Source organism: Talpa occidentalis, unplaced genomic scaffold (assembly GCF_014898055.3).
Source record: "Talpa occidentalis isolate TD23 unplaced genomic scaffold, MPIMG_talOcc4v2.1 talOcc4.3, whole genome shotgun sequence".
NCBI classification, from domain to species: domain Eukaryota; kingdom Metazoa; phylum Chordata; class Mammalia; order Eulipotyphla; family Talpidae; genus Talpa; species Talpa occidentalis.
Window position 1 is genome coordinate 34,304,521 of NW_023603184.1, and position 21,555 is coordinate 34,326,075.

Below are 21,555 nucleotides of genomic sequence, written 5' to 3' on the forward strand. Positions count from 1 at the left end.
CCCAAGCCCCCAGGTAAGAAGGAGGAAAATACTGAATAGCCAAGACTCTCCAGCAGCAACACTCTGGAGTCTGTTCTGGGAGAAGGGGCCATTCTTACAGGCACACTCTACAGTCTATTTGGGAAAGGAACTTTTCTTTTCTATCTTCTCTAGATGCCTGGGTCTTAGAAACCTACCTACCTGCTTCCTTCTGAGGTGTTCCTTTGTGTGCTGAAAGGTCAAAGAAACGAAAAGATCTATTGTCTCTCCAACTGGTGACCCCTTTTCAACTCCCAGAACTTCATGTACTCAGACCTTTCATTCCTGTACCCTATTTCTCTTTCCCTGCTGTGATGGTGACACCCACCAGGGTCACAGGGCTTCACTCAGATGGAAGAGAGACAGTCCTGCAATTTACCACCTGTTGTCAGGGAGGTAGAAAATACTGAGAGCTCAGTGTGTTCTAACATTGTTTGTGGGTTACTCCTGACCCTGGGACTATAGTGTTCAAGTTGCTATTACATGACTTATACATTCCAGGGGCTAAGAATGAAAAAGTGAAAGGGCTACATATTGAGTTCTGTTCCAGTTCCCCTGAAGATAGAATAATCACCACTGATGCTGTCCACAGCCCAGGTGATCATGCATGATTCCTCACGAGCTCTCCCCACCCTGGCACTACAGGAAACTGACCAACAAAGCCATGCTGTCCAAATTTGATACCATGCTTTTGAAAGGATATTAGTGCTTTGGAGTTTTTAAGTACGTATGTGGCAGTGCCTGTGTGTGTGAGGGACTCTGCACCTTCAAAACCAACTAAAGTGGTTGTAAACCAGTTTCAAAAGAATTCACTTGATCCAGTCATCTATTTTTGGGCATATTTATCAAGTGTTTCCATAGCTAGCTACTATAAATAGTGCTGCCATAAATATAGGGATGCAGGTGCCCTTTTGAATTAATGTTTCTATGTCCTTTGGGTAAATACCTAGGAGTGGAATTGCTGAATCATATGGAAGCTCCATTTTCAGCAGATTGAGGAATCACCACACAACTTTCCATAGTGGTTGGATCCGTTTGCACTCCCACCAGCAGTGCAGGAGAGGTCCTTTTTCTCCACATCCTCGCCAACATTTGTTGTTGCTAGTTTTTTAATATGTGCCATTCTTAATGGTGTAATTTTGTAGTTTTGATTTGCATCTCCCTGATTAAAAGTGATGTTGAACATTTTTTCATATGCCTGTTGGCCATCTGCATTCCCATAAACACAATGGAATATTACTCAGCAATCAAAAAAGATAAACTCATGCAATTTGCAGTAACATGGATAGAGCTGGAAGGGATCATGCTCAGCGAAATAAACCAGAAAGAAAAAGAAAAATACCAGATGATCTCACTCATAGCAGGAATTTAGAAAACCTAAATAAGGGACCAGGAAAAAGACTATCTATAATAAAGTAAAAATCAAAATCAACAAGCAACTGTAAACCAGAGATGCACTACCGGGTGGCGGGGAGGAGGGAGTAGGATCAAAACAAGTGGGGGGTGGGAATTGTATGGGGACTATAACCAAGATGAAAATGCACACATTGTGCAAAAATGAAAAATGATGTAAAAATATATAAAAAATAAAAGAAAAACAAATAAATAAAAATAATAAAAAACATTAAGTTCTTAAGTACAAAAAAAAAGAATTCACACACATAATAATGATTTGGCTTCTGACCTCTGAAATTTTTTATAGACCTATTTTTATAGACACCTATTATTTTATAGACCTAGTATGAGCTATTTCACCATTTAGTCTTGCCAGTTCCTCAATGTGCTCCCTGGCTGCCTTCCTGTTCCCTCAAAGCCCATGGATCTTCCTCTGTGGTTAAGCTGATCCCAGGTTCAAATCCAGTCGAGAGTGAAATCCATGAAGAGACACTTCACTGTCATCCAGTGGTCTTGAAATCAGCTCAAACTTGTCTTCTCATTAGCCAGTGATGAGCCACCCTGGTCTGACCACATTTCCCTCTGTTGCCAGGCCAGCTACACACACATGTGTGTAAAACCAACCTGACCAGTGTACCGTTCTTGCCCTCCCTCGACTTCAGGTGGCACTGCCATGGGCTCCCCTTCTGCCCTACCTCTCTGTCCTCTGGGCAGTCCCTGCACTAGTACTATTTCCTTCTCAGGGATGTTAGTCAGCCATTGCCCATGACCTTAATACCCTCCTACCTCTATATAATCTCCTCCTCGGTGGCTTGTTTCCAGGCATGTTTTTGCTTGCTTGTTTTTGAGGTACAACTATGTGTAGACATTGAATAGTGAGTCTGCTTAAAGTCAAAGGATGGGAAGTTACCTGATTTCCTACTGATGCAAATATTCTACTGACTAGGTATCAAGATGCAAAATGCAGCATGAATAGCTTTTATGCCAAATCAGACTACAAATTCCCAGACAGATATCTTGGCTGCATTCAATCATCAGGAAGGGCTGTCCCTCCTACATTAGGGTGTGAGCTGTCTAATCTGTCCTGGACTCTACCATCCTGGCTTCTGTCATAAAGTCCTCTGTGCAGGAAGGACACAGTGCAGGTTTTCTGATCCAGCAGACCGGGTAAAGGAGGAGTCCTGGAGCCCTCGGTGCTTTTACAGGCTTTTATTGGGATTTACCAGATATGTGGCAGGTAGAGGTGCTGGGGGACGCTGGGAGGCTGGCAGGCCTCTTCAGTCTAGTCTTCACTCTCTATCTGGGCTCTCTGGCCTTCTCTCTCGTTCTCTCTGCTTCTCTCATGGTTCTGCTTCTGCTTTCTCTGCTTCTGTTAGTTCTTGGCTTCTGCTGGCGTCCCTGTGACGCCGCCCTTAAAAGCCCAGTTTTAGCTCAGGTGTACCCACTTCAGGTGCCCGCCATCAGGCATGCATTCAGGACCGCAGGGTTCCCTCATCTAGCCTAATAGCGGGAGGGCAGAAAATCCTGATACTTTTACATTACCCTACAGTCCACCTCCTCAGGGTTTTCTGCCATACAATCTACACAAGTCACATGTTTCTTTTGAGAGCACTGCAGCCATGGCCCACAAAAACAAATAATATAAATCACAATAGAACAACAAAATACGTAATACAACAGAACACAAATAAGTCCAGGCAGGCACCAACTTAGTGGCAAAAGACAATTATTGGCACCAGCAGATAATCCACCACTTCTGCTGCCAAAGGCACTGCTCATACGAGGGAGGGGAACCACTCACGGCATCTACTGTAACACACCAGGAGCCGTCAGGCTTCCTGGCCTTCTCTGGCTGTAGTCTCGTCTACAAGCCACACACAGCATCCAACCCCAGGATGCACTCACTCCGGGAATGGCGATTCTATACTGTTGGGGGTAATTGCCAACCCTCAGGGTTTCTGTCTGCAGTCGCTCCAACACTCGGCCTTCATAGCCACCCATGTGACTCGCAGACCCCTGCACTCAAGCCAACCCACTGCACAAGCACAAGGGTCGGGGATCCAAACTCTGCATTCGGCTTGGGCTCCACCCCAAACCACGTTCCCCACCCGTCCCCCAAGGACAGGTTCCTCAGCTCCTCACCCTCACTCGAGAACGAGCAGGGCATCACCCACAGGTGATTTTTTTAAAATAAATTTTATTTTTATATTCCCCATACAATTGCAACCCCCTTATTTTGACCCCAATCCCTCCCCTCCCCGCCCCTTACCCCCCATAGAGTGTCTCGGGTTCATAGTTGTTTGTTGATTTTGATTTTCACTTTCTTATACTTATTCATTTTCCTGATCCCTTATTTAAGTTTTCTAGATTCCTGCTATGAGTGAGACCATCCGGTATTTTTCTTTTTCTTTCTGGCTTATTTCGCTGAGCATGATCCCTTCCAGCGCCATCCATGTTGCTGCAAATGGCATGTGTTTATTTTTTTTGAATGCTGAGTAATATTCCATGGTGTATATGTACCACATCTTCTTGATCCAGTCATCTATTTTTGGGCATTTGGGTTGTTTCCAAAGCTTAGCTATTGTAAACAGTGCTGCTATAAACATAGGGGTGCAGGTGCTCTTTGGAATTGGTGTTTCTGTGTCCTTTGGGTAAATACCTAGGAGTGGAATTGCTGGATCATATGGAAGCTCTATGTTTAGTAGGTCCAGAAATCTCCACACAGCTCTCCACAGTGGTTGGACCAGTTTGCACTCCCACCAGCAGTGCAGGAGAGTTCCTTTTTCTCCACATCCTCGCCAACATTTGTTGTTGCTAGTTTTTTCAATATGTGCCATTCTCACTGGTGTAAGATGGTATCTCATGGTATTTTGATTTGCATTTCCCTGATGACAAGTGATGTTGAACATTTTTTCATATGCCTGTTGGCCATTTGCATTTCCTCTTCAGAGAAGTTTCTTTTTAGCTCTTCTGCCCATTTTTTGACGGGATTATTTTCTTTGTTGTTGTTGTTGAGTCTCATCAGCTCTTTGCAGATTTTTGTGATCAGTCCTTTATCATTAGTGTTGGGTGCAAAAATGTTCTCCCAGTCCGTAGGGTTTCTCTTTGTTTTTGTTATTGTGTCTTTTGCTGTGCAGAAGCTCTTTAATTTGATGTAGTCCCAGCTGTTTATCTTTGCCTTCACTATCACTGCTTTGGGTGATGTGTCTGTAAAGATGTCTTTGATGTGCATATCACGTAGTGTTTCGCCTATATTTCCTTCTATGTATTTTATGGTTTCAGGTCTTATGTCTAGTTCTTTAATGCATTTTGAGTTGGTTTTTGTGTATGGTGTGAGGTAGTAGTCAAGCTTCATTCTTTTGCATGTAGCGACCCAGTTTTCCCAGCACCATTTATTGAACAAACTTTCTTTGCTCCAATGCATAGTCTTTGCTCCTTTATCAAAGATTAGTTGACCATAAATCTGTACCCAGATTTTACGAGACTCACTGGTCCTCAGCATACTAAGGCTGCTTAACAGCTGCTCAGGTCTTCTCAACCTAGCACCAGCTTTTGCCTTCTCAAAATTGGCTTTTCTCCTCTGCCTAGCTGCTGGGCAGTACACAGGCTGCTTTTGGCCACTGAGGCCCACTGGCCACCCCCAGATTCCCATCTCCGGGGGTTTACAAACACTCCTCCCCCAAGGTCTCAAAACTACATTAACTTGCCAAAGTTCCTCCGCCTTCTGGTGGGATTGTCAGTCCAAGTCCATCAGTCCAAGTCCATTAGGCCTCTCCTTGCCATCAGCACTGGCGAGCTCCGAATCGCAGTCCTCTCTTCCCCGATGATTCTTGCTGTCTCAGAGGTCGTTGGCTGCTCCTCTCGGTCGTCTCCTCCTCCAGGCATGGTCTTATCCCGTGGCTCCTGGACCTTGTCCACCTTCTGTGCCACAATGACGCCTTCAGTGTTGTCACAGGCAAACACAGTCTGTTACTCCTGAGGTCTTTGGAGGGCTCCATACCCATCTGCATGGGTCATCTTGCCGACTTAAGCCAATTGTAAGGTCAGGACAGATACAGAGCAGGTTTTCTGATCCAGCACACGGGGTAAGGAGGAGTCCTGGAGCCCTGGGTGGCTTTTGCAGGCTTTTATTGGGATTTACCAGGCACGTGGCAGGTAGGGGTGCTGGGGGGAGCTGGGAGGCTGGCAGGCCTCTTCACTCTAGTCTTCACTCTATCTGGGCTTTCTGGCCTTCTCTCGTGATCTCTCTGCTTCTCTGCTTCTGCTTCTGGGCTTCTGTTCGTTCTTGGCTTCTGCTGGTGTCATGGCGCCGCCGCCCCTAAAAGCTCAGTCTCAGCCCAGGTGTACCCACTTCAGGTGCCCGCCATCAGGCATGCATTCAGGACCACAGGGTTCCCTCATCTAGCCTAATGGTGGGAGGGCAGAAAAGCCTCATACTTTTTTTTTTTTTTACATTACTCTACATGTCATAAAGTTCTCTCATGACTTATTCTTGAAAACACCATCAAACCTCGATGCTCTGATTAGTAAAGAACCAGGAATGTGGCTTATAATGAAATCTAAAGTGGTCTATTAAACTTCCTGCCTTACATGTAAGTTTATAAAAGATCCCTGGGAGGGCCTCCCTGGTGGCGCAGGCAGTTGAGCACCGCACTGTGAAGATGTCCTCAGCCTCTGCAGTGAGGGTTCAATCTCGGCCAGCCTGCAAGTGACTCACATGGCACAGCAGACCTCTCCTGTTGCGCCTGCTGCTACCCTCAGCAGTGTATTTCGTCAGTCTGCCTGTTCTGTTCCCGCTCTGTCTCTGGTGAATCCTCTCACCCTCCCGCGCATCTGGCCTGTACCCTGGTTCTTGAATAAATAAATAAATCTTAAAAAAAAAAAAAAGATCCCTGGCAAACACAAACTAAGTGGTGGTTCTTTCATGAGGAAAGGAAAGCTGAGTCCAATGACTAAAAGGCAAGCTACAAGAAGAAAAAGCCTGAGTGTCTAAGAGACAGGACTTTTGATTTTTTTCACATTTAGGTAATAACATAGCATCCTTTTACAGATTGCTCCAGGAGGAATATAGGGATGCATCTTTACAAACTCAAGTGCCTTAATGTTTTCAAGATGTTTTCCCAATCAAAAGCATTTGATTTTTTAATAACGTCTTCACTTTCAGTATTTGGTGCTCCATCATTGTCAAATATTGATTGTTCTGTTCATTCTGATGTGTAGACCAGAATACACATCAATGGGCACAGAAAACAGAACCTATCTCACTGAGTTCATCCTGCTGGGGCTCTCTTCAGATCAACACACCCAGGTGCTGCTGTTTGTGCTGTTTCTCATCGTCTACCTGCTCACTGTGCTCGGGAATCTGCTCATCATCGTGTTAATTCAAAATGACTGTCGGCTTCATAAGCCCATGTACTTTTTCCTTAAAAACCTGTCATTCACTGATCTTTGTTTCTCTACAACAATTGTCCCCCAGATGCTAGTCCATTTGGTGGTAACGAGAAAGACCATCTCCTTTGCTGGGTGCTCAATTCAGATGATTTTTTTCCTAGTAGCTGGTTGCACGGAGAGTTCCCTCTTAGCGGTGATGTCCTATGACCGTTACATCGCTGTCTGCAAGCCCCTGCACTACCCCACCCTCATGACACAGAGGCTATGTGTCCAGTTGGCTCTGGGATCTTGGGCCAGTGGAGTGTTTGTGTCTGTAATAGACACTTCATTTACATTATGTCTCTCATATCACGGAAAGAATGTCATCAATCATTACTTTTGTGAGCCCCCTGCCCTCCTCAAGTTGGCTTCAGAAGAAACTTACCGAACTGAGATGGTTATCTTTGCAATGGGTGTGCTAATCCTCCTCGGGCCAGTCTCCCTCATTCTGTTCTCCTACTGGAATATTATCTTCACTGTGATTCGAATACAGTCTGGGCAGGGGAGGCTCAAAGTCTTTTCTACCTGTGGTTCTCACTTCATTGTTGTTCTGTTCTTCTATGGCTCAACCATATTTACCTACATGCGGCCAAATTCCAAGAAAATGAACGAGGGGGATAAGGTGATCTCTGTTTTCTACTCAGTCATAACATCTATGATGAACCCATTCATTTACAGCCTGAGGAACAAAGAAGTGAAGGAGGCATTTTGGAAACTCTTTGGAAGACAGAGCCTGTGAGAGACAATGATCTTCATATTGCGATACAATGACAAGAACAAAGACGTTTGAAAGTGCTTCAGTATCTTCGACAAATTTCTCTTGTTTTGACTGCTTCATCAGTAAAGTCATATAGATACTTTATACATTCAGGATGTTTCCAGATTGTCAAATGTCTCTTGTTCAAGCTTGTTCCCTATGGTTGCAAACTTATTAGTCTCAAAGCATCCTTTTTATTTTTTGATTTTATGTATTATAAAAGAAGTGATAATGAATATAATAAAATATATTAGCACATTAAAGATGATCCTCATATATGATGTGCTATTGGTTTTCTAATCCATATTCACCTAAAGATATTTCCTTCTGGTTCTTCTCCACTCATGCTTGTGGGCTTATTCCCTGCCAACGTGACCTAGAGGTACACACAGGTCTTGGATAATGTCCCTATGTTAGACTCTTCCATTGCCAGAGGGAAAGTGTTAATGATATTTTTAATGTTCTTATGGTAAGCTTTGTATTTTGTTTTGCTTGTTTGTTTTTTATTTTTTATTTTTAGATTTATTTTATTTATACAAGAACAGGGATACAGGCCAGATGCGCAGGAGGGTGAGAGGATTCCCTGGAGACAGAGCAGGGAACAGAACAGGCAGAATGACGAAGTACACTGCTGAGGGCAGCAGCGGGCGAGTCAAGAGAGGTCTGCTGCACCATGTGGGTTGCTCCGAAGCCGGTGGGGATAGAACTGGCACTGCAGAGGCTGCGGACAACGTCACAGCATTGTGCTCAACCAACTGCACCACCAGGGAGGCCCTATTTTGTTTTGGTTTTATATTTCATTTTTAAGGTGTCCCCAAGCACTCTTGGAGTTAATTCTACTATACATTGGGAAGAGAAAGTTATGTGGTCTTAGACAACAAGGTAAAGAATGTATTCCAGAAAACATTTTGACATATGAAACTCTCTTCTTTCTAAAAGACAATGTGTGGCTCAAAGGAACAAGACAAGAAGCCACTTGCCCAGAACTCTCAGGTCACAAGCCCGGGTGACACCACACACCACAGTGTTTGCTCAGGCACGTCTTCTCCACTTTTCTGCAGGCTGGTTGTGCCAGTGCCCTTGAAGTTCCTTGGAAAAAAAGAAGAGAATGGCTGACAAATATGAAACCATCCCAAAAATGGAGATTGTGTTGTGGGATGAAAGACTCCTGAACTGACTGCTATCACCCTCTGCTGCAGTGGAAACACCACAGTGACATGGCAATGGCCTCTGACCAATATTAAGCTTGCACAGTGCATGCCTCTTTCTCTGAAGATCCATTGCTGTCCCCTCCCCTGCCCTCAACTAAATATGTCCAACCCAGAAATGAATGGGAATTAGCCCAACACCTCACTGGTTGTGGAATCACTACCAGTTTTCCATGGTGCAGGGCTGCTGAGCCATGAAAGCACAGCTGGGACCCTCACAGCCCTGTCATTAGCCCCCAGGGTCCCCTTCCTCCTGACACAAGCATGCCCGTGACCATGTACTTCACTCAACACTTACATGTATCCCCTGATCATCACCCATCATCACACAGTCATTTGCAAGCTTTCCTGTCTCCAGGGAAGAATGAGGCTAACTCAGTAATGGCCTTCAGGAAGTATCAAGAATGACACAAAATGTCATGTTATTAGTGAACCGTGTCAGCCACGATTCTGGCTACTGTATCGTCAAGTCCATGGCCTCTCCTGAGTGTCCAATGCTAGTTGCATGACACAACTCAATCTATTACCTGATTGGCAATCCTCAAAAAGTGATGATTTTATTTTATGTTCAGAGAAAGTCATTTCTGAAATCATAGTTTGAAAAGATCCCCCTGATTGCTGCTTGCAGAGTGGGTTGTAGGTGGCACCGTGGAGGATCAGAGCAATCAGTCAGGGTGAGCGCTACTGCAGCAGCCCAGGGCAGAGAGGGTGGCCTTCATGAGGACTGTGGGGATGGAGGTGAAGCCCTAGAGGTTATGCTGGGCTTTTCCTGTCTCTGACTATCTTGTAGGAACAGCAGTGCAGGCATGTGAGAGTGAAGCACTGGAACAGAAACACCCCTACCCATGTTATATGAGGAAAAATCAGAAATGCTGTAAGTTCACACATAGTCTCAAGAGTAAACTCCACAAAAGGAGGAGATTCTCGTTCCTTGCCCCAGAATGTTAAGTGCTGCAACAAAGACTTGATGGTTAAGACAGGTTCATACACATACACACACACACACACACACAGAGATTGGCTTGCGAAATAGTAGCATATTTCCTGACATCAGAAGATGAGATTCAGTTAATTTAGTTTGTGAACACAATAAAAATGCCCCAGGGAACTCTCACTGCAGAAACTTTAAAAAATGTTAACTGCATTCATGGCTCCAGGGAATGGCTTGTTTACAATGGCTTTTAGGACTTCAGGTTTAAACACTTCCTTCCAGGAAAACTTCTTCAGACTGCTTCCTTAGTGAATTTGATTTTAATAAAATGGGGCTTCTGTCCTTGGAATAGAATGAGACTCTGAATGCATGGAATGTCCCAACCTTCATATTATTTAGTAAATGGCTGGGGAGGTTGCCTCTAAGGATGTGGATTAGCAGATCTTAAAAGCCACACCTTCCTTCCTTCATCCAAGACCCTGCATTTTCCTCTGGCCCCCTAGGTGAGCTTGGGTGGATGACTAGGGGCAATTAATCCTTCTTTTCCTTCTGAGAAGGTGATTCTGCTCATTGGGCTTGGCTTTCCACTCTCTTCTTTCCATCTGGCTTCTAGAGAGAATATATATTCTATTTTTGCTGTTTCTCCTAAGTAATAGTCTCATGAATCCTGTTCTGCAAGTCCTCTGAGGGGGGATTAAGTTATTGACACACTAGAGTGAGTGCTCGGGCTGTGGACACCCTTTGCCTCTTCTTTTGCACACAAAGATTATCAGCCTTAGGACTATAACCATCTCTGCCCCGGCTGTCTGGTGCTCTACCTCAGGACTTCCTCCCTCACTCCTTCTAGCCACTTCAGTCTGGACACGGGGAGAGGGCAGGACCAGGAGGAAGCCTGACCTCTACCTGGAGGGGCTCAGGTAGATCTTCTCATGGTCAGACATCCCTGGAGGACCCCACAAGGCTGAGTACGCTCTTCTGTATGGGGGTACACAGACCCTGGTGTCTTGGCACCTGCCACCCTGGATTCCCCCTTTTTTGTGAGTGGCAGTCAGTGCACTCACTCTCTTGCAGCCAGTGATCATGCAGATGTAAACAACCAACCAACAGGGTCTTTTGCTCTTGCCAAGAAAGGCAAACTCTGAACCGTGAGAAATGTCTTTACATGGAGAAGTTTATTGCATGAGATGGCCATCGAGGGAATACGCTATCGGGTTAGCACCCTAATATTTTGACATGTGGAATGTGTGAGTGCTGTGGTCATATTAGAAAGGAAGGAGTGTGAGGGATGTGAAGAGCTTTGTATTTCCAGGTCCCAGGCTGTGTTTGGCAGTCAAGGCAACTTAAGTCAGGGCGTTTGATTTCCCAAGCAGGATATTTTCTCTGCAATCAGGAGATTTTGATTTATCAGCCTCAGAGGGGAAAAAAGTATTTTTATTTGGGTGAAACACAATTGTTTTTTTCCAAAATTTCCCAAACAGCTGTTGTCACAAGTGTGAATGAATTTTCCAATTATTCACACACTGTCTTTCATTTCATTAATAACTTATTTCTATCAATAGAAACACTCGCTATTATTGAATATTATAAATTTTTAACATTCATGCCAATCTGGTGAGCAAAAAGGCATCTACTCTATTTGCCTTTGTTTGTACTGAGATTGCAATTTATTTATGAATGTTGAATTCATGTACACACATTTTCTCCTGCAGTATTCATAATTTATTTTCCTATTAATTTACCTTTACATTTTATGTGGCAAGGATATTAATCCTTATTTGCTACATGTTTCAGATTTACTTTTCCATGTTATTGTTATTTTCAAATTTTGTTTTTTGGAAATGAAGAGGTTTATTCTCTGACTTTACTGGGGCATAAACAAAATAAAATTGCATACTTTTAAGTATATAGTGTGATGTCTGGGTATATATGTACATTGTGAAATGACTACCAGTTAATTAACATCCATCACCTCATATGATTTTTCTTTATAAATTGTTTTGATTATAACAATTTAGATCTAATAACTATAGCTAGCCTTCCATCCACTAGATCTCCAGATATCACCGATCCTGCATTAGTGAGATTTTGTGCCATCTGATCAATAACTCCTCATTTTCCCTAGCCCAATCCTTTGTGACCAGCATTCTACTCTTTTCTTCAGTGAGGTTTAACATTTAGATTCTATATATAGGTGAGACCATTTAGTATGTGACTTTTTGTGTCTGACTTAGTTCACTTAGCATAATGTCCGCCCGCTTCATTCATATCACAAATTACAGGATTTTCTTCTTTTTCAGAGCCTAATAACATATTAATATGTGTGTACACTTACTGAATACTAATAACTCATTGAGGATATCACTCTCTTTCTGTATCTCTGTTTGTCATACCTGCTGTGTCTACTCATCTGTTGATGTACACATAAGTTGTTTTCATTTTTTTCCATATTTTCAAAGTTTGTTTTTGGAAATGCTGAATCAAATGTAGTTCTAGTTTTAGTTTCTTGGGGGGGCACTTTCACACTTTGCCATAATACCTCTACCAATTGCTTCCAACCAACTGATACAAGGATTCCCTTTATTCACAATCTGGTCAACACTTGTTATTTTTTGTCTTTTTGATAATAGTACCCTAAAAGGTGGGAGATGATGTATCATTGTGGTTTTGAATTGTGTTTCCTTGCTATCTAGTAGTTCATACACATTTTTATGTAAAAAATTTTTGCAGTCAAATGTATCAATGATTTTCTCTCTCGTTTGAACTTTTGTTGTTATACAGAAAAGTCTTCCACCACATGAGGCCAAAGGTTAATCTCCTTAATTAAATGTCTAATGTTCTGTAAATATGTGTACATGTGTGTCTGAGTGTAATGCAGACACACATCATTAATTGTATGGGATGTATTCTGTATGATAAATGATATAACCAAACTTTGTTTTTGACGTGATTTGTCAATTGTCACAGCTTGATTTATTGATTTATATGCACTTTTTGGTAACAGAAGCATTTATATTATTCATGCAGAGCCATTGGTGCTTCCTATTTCCCCTCAAATCAAGTGCTTTATCTTTCTCTTTTTGTACTTTTCTCTGTGTGTGTGTGTGTGTGTGTGTGTGTGTGTGTGACGGTGGTGTTAAAACTACACAGATTACCCAGTCTTTTTTGTTTTTGGTTTCTCTGTATTTCATGTTCTGTGACACCAAATATATATATTATATATTATATATATATGTTTCATCTTCCGCAAGAAGCCCTGTTCCCAATCCCCATCAGCCTCCCATCCCATTCTCTCCTCTCTTCTCCCTGTTCTCTCTGGTAACCACTATATTCTTTTTGCTGAGTGCAAGATTTAGCCCCACTATTCTTTGTGTATATATGCTTTTTTCAGATGTCTATATTCTAAATATGAGTGACCCATCTGATATCTGTCCTTCACTTTTTTACTTATTTCACTCAACATAATCACCTTGAGGTACATTGACTTTGTCCCAAATGCCACCATTTTATCAAATCTGAAATTATTTTCAAGTGGAAGAAATACTAAATGCAAAGAGAACACTGTTTTCTGACATGTATAGTGCTAATAGATAAAAATCTATTGGATTCTGGTTCATAAAATAACTAAGTTAATCAAATTTTAAGAAAAGTAACTGACAACTATTCTTTCTTTTCTTTTGCTGCCCTATGAAGAATAGTCATATTCATTGATATTCATGGGAGAAGACAACCAAAGCCATGTGACTGAATTTGTCTTCCTGGGCCTTTCACAGGATCCACAAACACAAATCCTGCTCTTCTTCCTTTTCCTGGTCATCTACCTGCTGACTGTGCTGGGAAAACTGCTCATCATCGTGCTCATTCATGTGGACTCCAGACTCCATACACCCATGTACTTTTTCCTTAGAAACTTGTCCTTTGCTGATTTCTGCTTTTCGACCACCACAGTCCCCCAGGTGCTGGTCCACTTCCTGGCAAAGAGGAAGACCATTTCCTTTGTTGGATGTGCAACACAGATAGTGGTTTTACTTCTAACAGGATGCACGGAGTGCGCCCTGCTGGCAGTGATGTCCTATGACCGCTATGTGGCTGTCTGCAAGCCCCTGCACTACTCCACTATCATGACCCACTGGGTGTGTGTCCAGCTGGCCGTCGGGTCCTGGGTCAGTGGGGCACTTGTGTCTCTGGTGGACACCACGTTCACATTATGTCTCCCCTACCGAGGTAACAACATCATTAACCACTTTTTTTGTGAGCCTCCTGCCCTCCTAAAGCTGGCATCTGCTGACACCTACAGCACAGAAATGGCCATCTTTGCCATGGGGGTGGTCATCCTCTTAGCGCCGGTCTCCCTGATCTTGGTCTCCTACTGGAATATCATCTCCACTGTGATCCGGATGCAGTCGGGGGAGGGCCGGCTCAAGGCTTTCTCTACCTGTGGCTCCCATCTCATTGTTGTCATCCTCTTCTATGGCTCAGCAATATTTGCCTACATGAGGCCAAACACCAAGATAATGAATGAAAAGGACAAAATGATCTCTGTGTTCTACTCAGCAGTGACACCCATGCTAAATCCCATCATTTACAGTCTCAGGAACAAGGATGTTAAGGGGGCTCTCAGGAAAATTTTAGCAAAATAGTCTTTTTGAACTTGGGGATCTCTGATTTTGACAACACTCTTATTTTCTTTTGATTTTACTTATTTTCATCATATTTGTCCACCTTTTTCTTCCTTCTCTCATTTCCCCATATCTCTTCTCAGGTAATTTACAAATTGCACCTTGATGTATACTGGGAGGGAATATAGAAAGGAAAGTTAAGACAGGAAAGAAAGATGGAAGGAAGGAGAAAAAGTAAAGGAACAAAGGAGGTAGGAAAGAATAAAGAAAAAGAGACAGAGAGGAAAATGTATTTATAAACACAGCTACTACTCTCCAAGTCATACAAGTAATAAGGGAATTTTATGAACAGAGTGTATATACAACCATACAGTAGAAACCAAGCAGCCAAATAAGCAAATGAACTATCACACATATGAAAAAAAATTCTGGCAAATGGGAGTAATTCCTTTGATTATTGCACACATTCATCAAATCCATTTGAACGATTATTATCTATCCCAGGTGCTAATTATTGGACATTAAAAGTAAACTGTTTTTTTTTTAATTTTTAAATTTTTTTTAATAGAGGCATGTTTTATTTATTTATTTTATTTGTTTGTTTGTTTGTTTATACATGCACTGGGTACAGTCAGAAGCGCGGGAGGGTGAGAGAATTCACCAGAGCCAGAGCAGGGAGCAGAGCAGGCAGAAGGACCGAAGTACACTGTTGAGGGGAGCAGCGGGCGGCAGGAGAGGTCTGCGCCCATGTGGGACCCTCCTCTGGTGGCCGGGGAGCAGCCGGGGATCGAACTGGTGCCGCAGAGGCCGCGGGCAGCTTCACAACCCAGTGCTCAACCGCTGTGCCACCGGGGAGGCCCAAAAATAAACTTTTAATGTTATGTTTCTTACATGGTCTTAAAAATAAATTGAAAAACTTTTGAATTTTAAAAGAGAACACATTTAAACAAATGTGTTCAACAAATAAAAATTTTTTGAGTATGTATAGCATTAATATATTAGATATATTGTTGATAATAATCTAGACTGAGAAATGCTTTTAATTAAAAACTGAAGAATTTGCCCATCATGCAATTTTGAAAATGCTAAAGATTAGGGCCTTAACAAGACACTGATGAAAAAAGAGAATACAATTTTTAAAAGGAGAGCTGGGACACTGTTGTATGCCTTGGTAATATATTTACAATATAAACCATAATTTTGCATAGTATGAGTTAAAATGGTTCTTGGGTTTTGTTAAAAGTATTTCATCACGGCCTCCCCAGTGGCGCAGCGGTTGAGTGCTGGGTTGTGAAGCTGCCCGCAGCCTCTGCGGCACACCGGTTTGATCCCCGGCCATCGGGTGAGAGTCTCACATGGCGCGCAGATCTCTCCTGCCGCCGGCTACTCCCTTCAGCAGTGTACTTCATCGGTCTGCCTGTTCTGTTCCCCGCTCTGGCTGTAATGAATTCTCTCACCCTCCCGTGCTTCTGACTGCACCCAGTGTTTGTATAAATAAATAAATAAATAAATAAATCTTTTTAAAAAAAATTTCATCATAGGATGGTGTAGGTCAGCCTTTCTCGGGAATCTCCATTCATATCAAGTCCCACGTTGTTCTTAGGAACACTAAAAATATTATGCTGAAATGCATGCCTTTCTTAAAGGAGTTAGATTAAAATCCAGGTGCCTGGTCCTCCTGTGGACCACCAAGGTAGCAGAGATGGGCGCAGTACATCTGTTTTGCAAAATATCCCGTGGTAATTCTGTAGTATGATCCCAAATGAGATGTGATGTTGGAAAAGGAAAGAATACAAAACAGACCTTGCAGTTGCCATCATTTCAAGGTGGATGAAGAGAAGCCAATCAAGACTGTGTCAGAGATGGGCCTCCCCAGTGGCGCAGTGGTTGAGCGCTGGGTTGCGATGCTGCCCGCAGCCTCTGCAGTGCCGGTTCGATCCCCGGCTGCTCCCCGGCCACCAGAGGAGGGTCCCACATGGCGCGCAGACCTCTCCTGCCGCCCGCTGCTCCCCTCAGCAGTGTACTTCAGTCCCTCTGCAACAGGGTGGTCCCCAGGAAAGGGGGAGGTTCCCTGCCCCACCCAAGAGAGAGTGGAGCTGAGCAGGAAGAGAAGAAGCTGCAGGAAGGGACGGAGGAAGGAAGCAGGATGGAGCAAGGAGACTTGGAGGAGGCGCATGGAGCCTAGAGACACGTGAAGAAACTGCGCTTGTCTTTTGGTCGTGGACGGGGTGACACAGATGTGGGTGAGACCCGTGGGGAGGTGACAATGGCAGCTTTTATCTTGATGTTGATTTTGCTCTTTTCCTTCCAGGCTTGTCTGGTTGTTTGTGACCCTTTGCTGTGGGTCCCCACTGGAAGATGCTTTAGACTTGTGGCAGGCTTTGGGGCCTTGCTCTGGGCCAATCCCATATGGATGGACTTTTACCCACGAGGGGACGGGTAACTTTGGGTGCTTCATTTAGAAACTAGACTCTTTGCCTTTCCTGTATGGTTTCCTAGTTTTATTAAAGTTCCTTTTCATTAAAGTCTCATATGTTTTGTGTTGATGCGGCGGATGGCAGAACCCATTTAGAATAGGCAGGTTTGCGGGGTTTGGGCTGCCCCTCTCCCTGTCCTATAACACTTCTGCCTGCTCTGCTCCCCGCTCTGGCTCTGGTGAATTCTCTCACCCTCCCGCGCTTCTGACTGTACCCAGTGCATGTATAAACAAAACAAACAAATAAATAAAAACATGCCTCTATTAAAAAAAAAAAAAAAAAAAGACTGTCAGAGGTGGCAAGAGGAGAGGACCTCCCCAGTAAAGATTTTTCCAATGTGTCCAAGTTATATGTACTGATAAAATGCTATTGAATGACTTGATTTGGTCAATATTGACCTTGATGAAAAATATTATAGCAGAATAATGGAATCACACAGGTATAGACTTTTTTTTTTTAAGATTTATTTATGCATACAAGAACTGGGGCACAGGCCAGAGGTGCAGGGGGTGAGAGGATTCACCAGAGACAAGAGTGGGGAACAGAACAGACAGACTGACTGAAATACACTCCTGAGGGGAGCAGCAGACGAGTAGCAGAGGCTGCTGATACCTTCACAGTGCTGTGCTTAACCCCTTGCTCCACCAGGGAGGCCCGCTATAGACGTTTAGAAAACTACACAATACGTTCCTGAGAAAGTAATGAGGAAGTCAAAAACTTAAGGATGAAAGAAACAATTTCCCTAGATGACAAACAATTTAAGTATACAATATGACAAGGCGACAATCACCACTGACAATTTACATACATATCAGGTACTGAGAGGTTGTATACATGTTTTAGAAAACCAATGGTAACATTTCTGTACATGTCAAAGTTTTACCATCTTCCCAAGTGACAATGCTTCCCTTCTAGTTTCACTCTACTAGTTAAACCAAATAGGACAAATTCATCTAATGCCTTTCCCAGGAGAAAAGGGAGAAACTTTGTGGAGTATCTCAGGAGATCTACTGAGGTTCCACAAAATTTCCTTAGATCAACCAAATGACAGACTACCAAATTTTTACTTGAATCTATATTTCTGGGAAGCTTTGCCATAAACATCAGAAAACAGCAACAACAATATTCAATCTCTATGAAGGCACTGGCTTAGTTCAGTAGTACAATGTTGACAATCAAGCCATAACCTTTAGTTTTTCCTCATAACTGGAGACTTTTTTTCCCTGTGTCTATAGGCACCATGTATACCAATTTTTTTTTTCAACCTCTAGAGGCCAAGACAGACACAAGGACATACAGACATACAACATGTAGACAAAGACAGTTCTTTTAGTTATGCCATGTGGAATAGCTTATGTAACTGCAGTTTACTCCATAGGCTTAGAAAAAAATATCAAAGCCAAAAAAAATGTGGAGTGTTCATGGCAGAAATCAGTTTCCAGTTGTCAGCCTACAAACCTAAGGCTTTGGAAATAGGAGGAAAAAGGTTTAATAATCATAAGAGTTACATGACCTTGTATATCATTTTAGTGTTTTCAGTGTTTAAGACTTTTTATTAGAAGCCAATCTTGGGATATTCTGTACAGCAGCTGAAAGAGCAAAATCAAGATAACTTTTAAGCAAAAGGAGTCATCTCTTGTTAGCCACCAAGCAATACTTGGCAATACTTGGGTTTCCTGGAACAGAACCTGAAAAAAGCAAAACAGGGCTGCCCCAGTGGCACAGCAGTTGAGTGCTGCCCTGCGAAGCTGCCCACAGTCTCTGCAGCGCCGGTTCGATCCCCAGCTGCTGGGAGAGGATCCCACATGGTGCGCAGACCTCTCCTGCCGCCCACTGCTCCCCTCAGCAGTGTACTTCATGACTCTGCCTGCTCTGCTCTCCCCTCTGGCTCTGGTGAATTCTCCCACCCTCCCGCACTTCTGACTGTACCCAGTGCCTGTATAAATAAATAAATAAATAAATAAATAAATAAATAAATAAATAAATAAGATAAATAAATAAGATAAATAAATAAGATAAATCTTTAAAAAAGAAAAAGAAAAATCAAAAAAGCAGCAATTAACTTTCAATTAAAAGGAGTCATCTCCTTACTTCTGTTAACTGCTCTGGGACAGAAGCTGAAAGAGCAGATTCAACATCTAAGCACAGACTACACCTCTCCCACACCAGGGAGGGACAACAGTAACACAGGTATGAAAACCCGGTACAGTTACTTGATGCACCATAAAAAGTGCTTTCCACAACAGATCTTCCTCAGTAGGAAAGCAGAAACTTAGAATCTTGTCTTACACCAGCAATTGAACAAATCCAGTATTCAAATGGCAAACATGCTGTAGGGACAGGAAGACCACAGAGCAGGTTTTCTGATCCAGCAGACCGGGTAAAGGAGGAGTCAGAGTCCTCAGTGGTTTTTGCAGGTCTTTTATTTAGATTTACCAGGCATATGGCAGACTGGGGTGCTGAGGGTCCAGGAGGCATTCTTCCCAGCCCCCAGCAAATCTTCACTCTATCTGGGCTCTCTCTGGCGCCGCTCTGCTTCTCTTCTTCTCTCAGCTTCTGCTGGCGTCCCCGTGGTGACGCCCTTAAAAGCCCAGTCTTAGCCCAGGTGAATCCCATACACCTATGCCCACACCCTACTCCAGGTGCCCGCCATCAGGCATGCATTCAGGACCACAGGGTTCCGTCATCTATCCTAATGGCGGGAGGGCAGAAAAGCCTGATACTTTTTACCTTACCCTACACATGCCTAAAACAAATTGTGTAGACAAAATTCACAGCAGCAAACCCTTTCAGACTCAGACAAAATCTTTTTAATTTTTCCGATCCAGACTTTGCAAAAATTCAAGTTATCTCCAAGAATCCATCAAGACTATCAACAATTACTGCTTAAAGGTACTCTTTAACACCCAGGCATACATTTGCTAATTTAAACAGTTGGCTTGCAACTTGCAGGCAGAGGTCAGGAAGGAGTGGGAGACAAACCAACAGATCACTGAAGAATCATTAATGCCTTTAGAAATGCTAATGAGACAGCAGAGATCACAAAAAGAAAAATGGTCCAAAGTCCTAGCAATAAGAACCTCTGAGTTTTTTACAAGAGACTTCAAAGTGGCCTCAGACGCCATCTTTGATCTGGCCACATGGTCCAACGTACTACCTAATGTTTTGAGTAAAACTGTTGCACAGAACAATTTCCAAAAATCAAATGTCTTAGCAAGTCACTACAAACAAATTACACACAGACACACAGAATCTTCACAAAGCCCAAGCCAGTTTTTCAACAGCAAATCTACATATGAAATAAACACACTAGAGAAACCAAAAATCACATTTGTGCTTATGGTAGCCAGTGCCATAGGGAAGCCCAATTTTCCCTTGGGGCTGACTAACCATGGATGGCTCTGTCCTAAATCATGATGGGTGCCAAATCTGTTACAGGGCAGGGAAAGGGGCAGCCCATGCCCTACAATGGGCACTGTAGGGTAAAGAAAAATGTCAGGCTTTTCTGCCCTCCTGTTATAGAGCAACCCCGATATTAAACGGGTTCCTGGCTGTGGGTCCTCACCCGCGCGCTTTAAAGGGACTTATGAATACTCTACTACAGACACACGCAAAAGGGTTAATAAAAGGTTTATTTACAAGAGAAAAAGAAATAAGGAAAATGTACAACCCTCAGGTCCCAGCCACCTTCCCTTTGGTGGTGATGGGATTTGGAGTTCCCAGTGTCTTTGGCTTTGACCTGGGGTGGGGGTGGAGTCCACACAAAGCCTGTATGGAATTTGCTTTGGGACATCCTTTTCCCCCTAACACTCCCGCCATCAGGATAGATAATGGATCCTTGAGGTCCTGAATGCATGCCTGATGGCATGCCTGATGGAGTAGGGTGTGGGCATGGGTAGATGGGATTTACCTGGGCTGAGACTAAGGGTGGCGTCACGGGGACACCAGCAGAAGCCAAAGGAGAAGCCGAAAGAGAAGCCGAGAAAGAAGTAGCATAAGCCGAGAGAGAAGCAGAGATCACCAGAGAGCCCAGATAGAGTGAAGACTTGTTGGGGACTGGGAGGACTGCCAGCCTCCCAGCCCCCCAGCACCCTTGCCTGCTGTGTACTGGGTAAATCCCAATAAAAGACCTGCAAAAACCACTGAGGACTCTGACTCCTCCTTTACCTGGTCTGCATGGGATCCTAGAAAACCTGCACAGTGTCCATTCCTGCCCCCTACAGGCACCAAATCTGTTACAGGACAGGGAGAGAGATACCCCAGACCCCGCAAACCTGCCTGCTCTAAATAGGTTCTGCCATCCACCACATCAACACAAAACATATGATCTTCACCCTCTCACTTAAAAGGACTTATCAATGCTCTACTGCAGGCACACACGAAAGGTTAATAAAAGGTTTTTTCACAAGGGAAGGGCAAATGAAGAAATGTACAACTCAGGGAGAAAAGTGGGAGATAAAGTCCTAAATGCGTCCTACCCCATCCACTGATCTGGAATCCCAAATGGCACTCTGAGAGCTGGCCGTGAGCCAGGAGCCGTGAAATCAGGAGGTGAGCGAGAGAGAGACCCCAAGGCCCACGTGTCTGGTTTTTATACCAAACCTGGCTGCTTAACTCCACCCTTAGGTCCCAGCAACCTTCTCTTTGGTGGTGATGGGATTTGTCTTTCCCAGTGTAGGGTAAGGAAAAATGTCAGGCTTTTCTGCCCTCCCGCCATCAGGAT

General features: G+C 43.5%; 2 protein-coding genes across 2 annotated transcripts; both read left to right on the forward strand.

The window, feature by feature from the left end:
* LOC119254964 (olfactory receptor 2D3-like) lies at positions 1-7,582 on the forward strand. The gene is made up of 2 exons (XM_037521989.2): positions 1-13; positions 6,634-7,582. Exon 2 carries the CDS (start codon positions 6,650-6,652, stop codon positions 7,580-7,582), a length of 933 nt encoding a protein of 310 aa, XP_037377886.1. The 5' UTR covers positions 1-13; positions 6,634-6,649.
* Positions 7,583-13,452: 5,870 nt separating this feature from the next.
* LOC119254607 (olfactory receptor 2D3-like) lies at positions 13,453-14,376 on the forward strand. Its single transcript, XM_037521709.1, has one exon. The coding sequence runs from the start codon at positions 13,453-13,455 to the stop codon at positions 14,374-14,376; it is 924 nt and encodes a 307-aa protein (XP_037377606.1).
* The last annotated feature ends 7,179 nt before the right edge of the window (positions 14,377-21,555 follow it).

Coding starts and splice junctions, on each gene's coding strand:
- LOC119254964 (XM_037521989.2), top strand. CDS start 6,650: ATGGGCACAGAAAACAGAACCTATCTCACTGAGTTCATCCTGCTGGGG.
- LOC119254607 (XM_037521709.1), top strand. CDS start 13,453: ATGGGAGAAGACAACCAAAGCCATGTGACTGAATTTGTCTTCCTGGGC.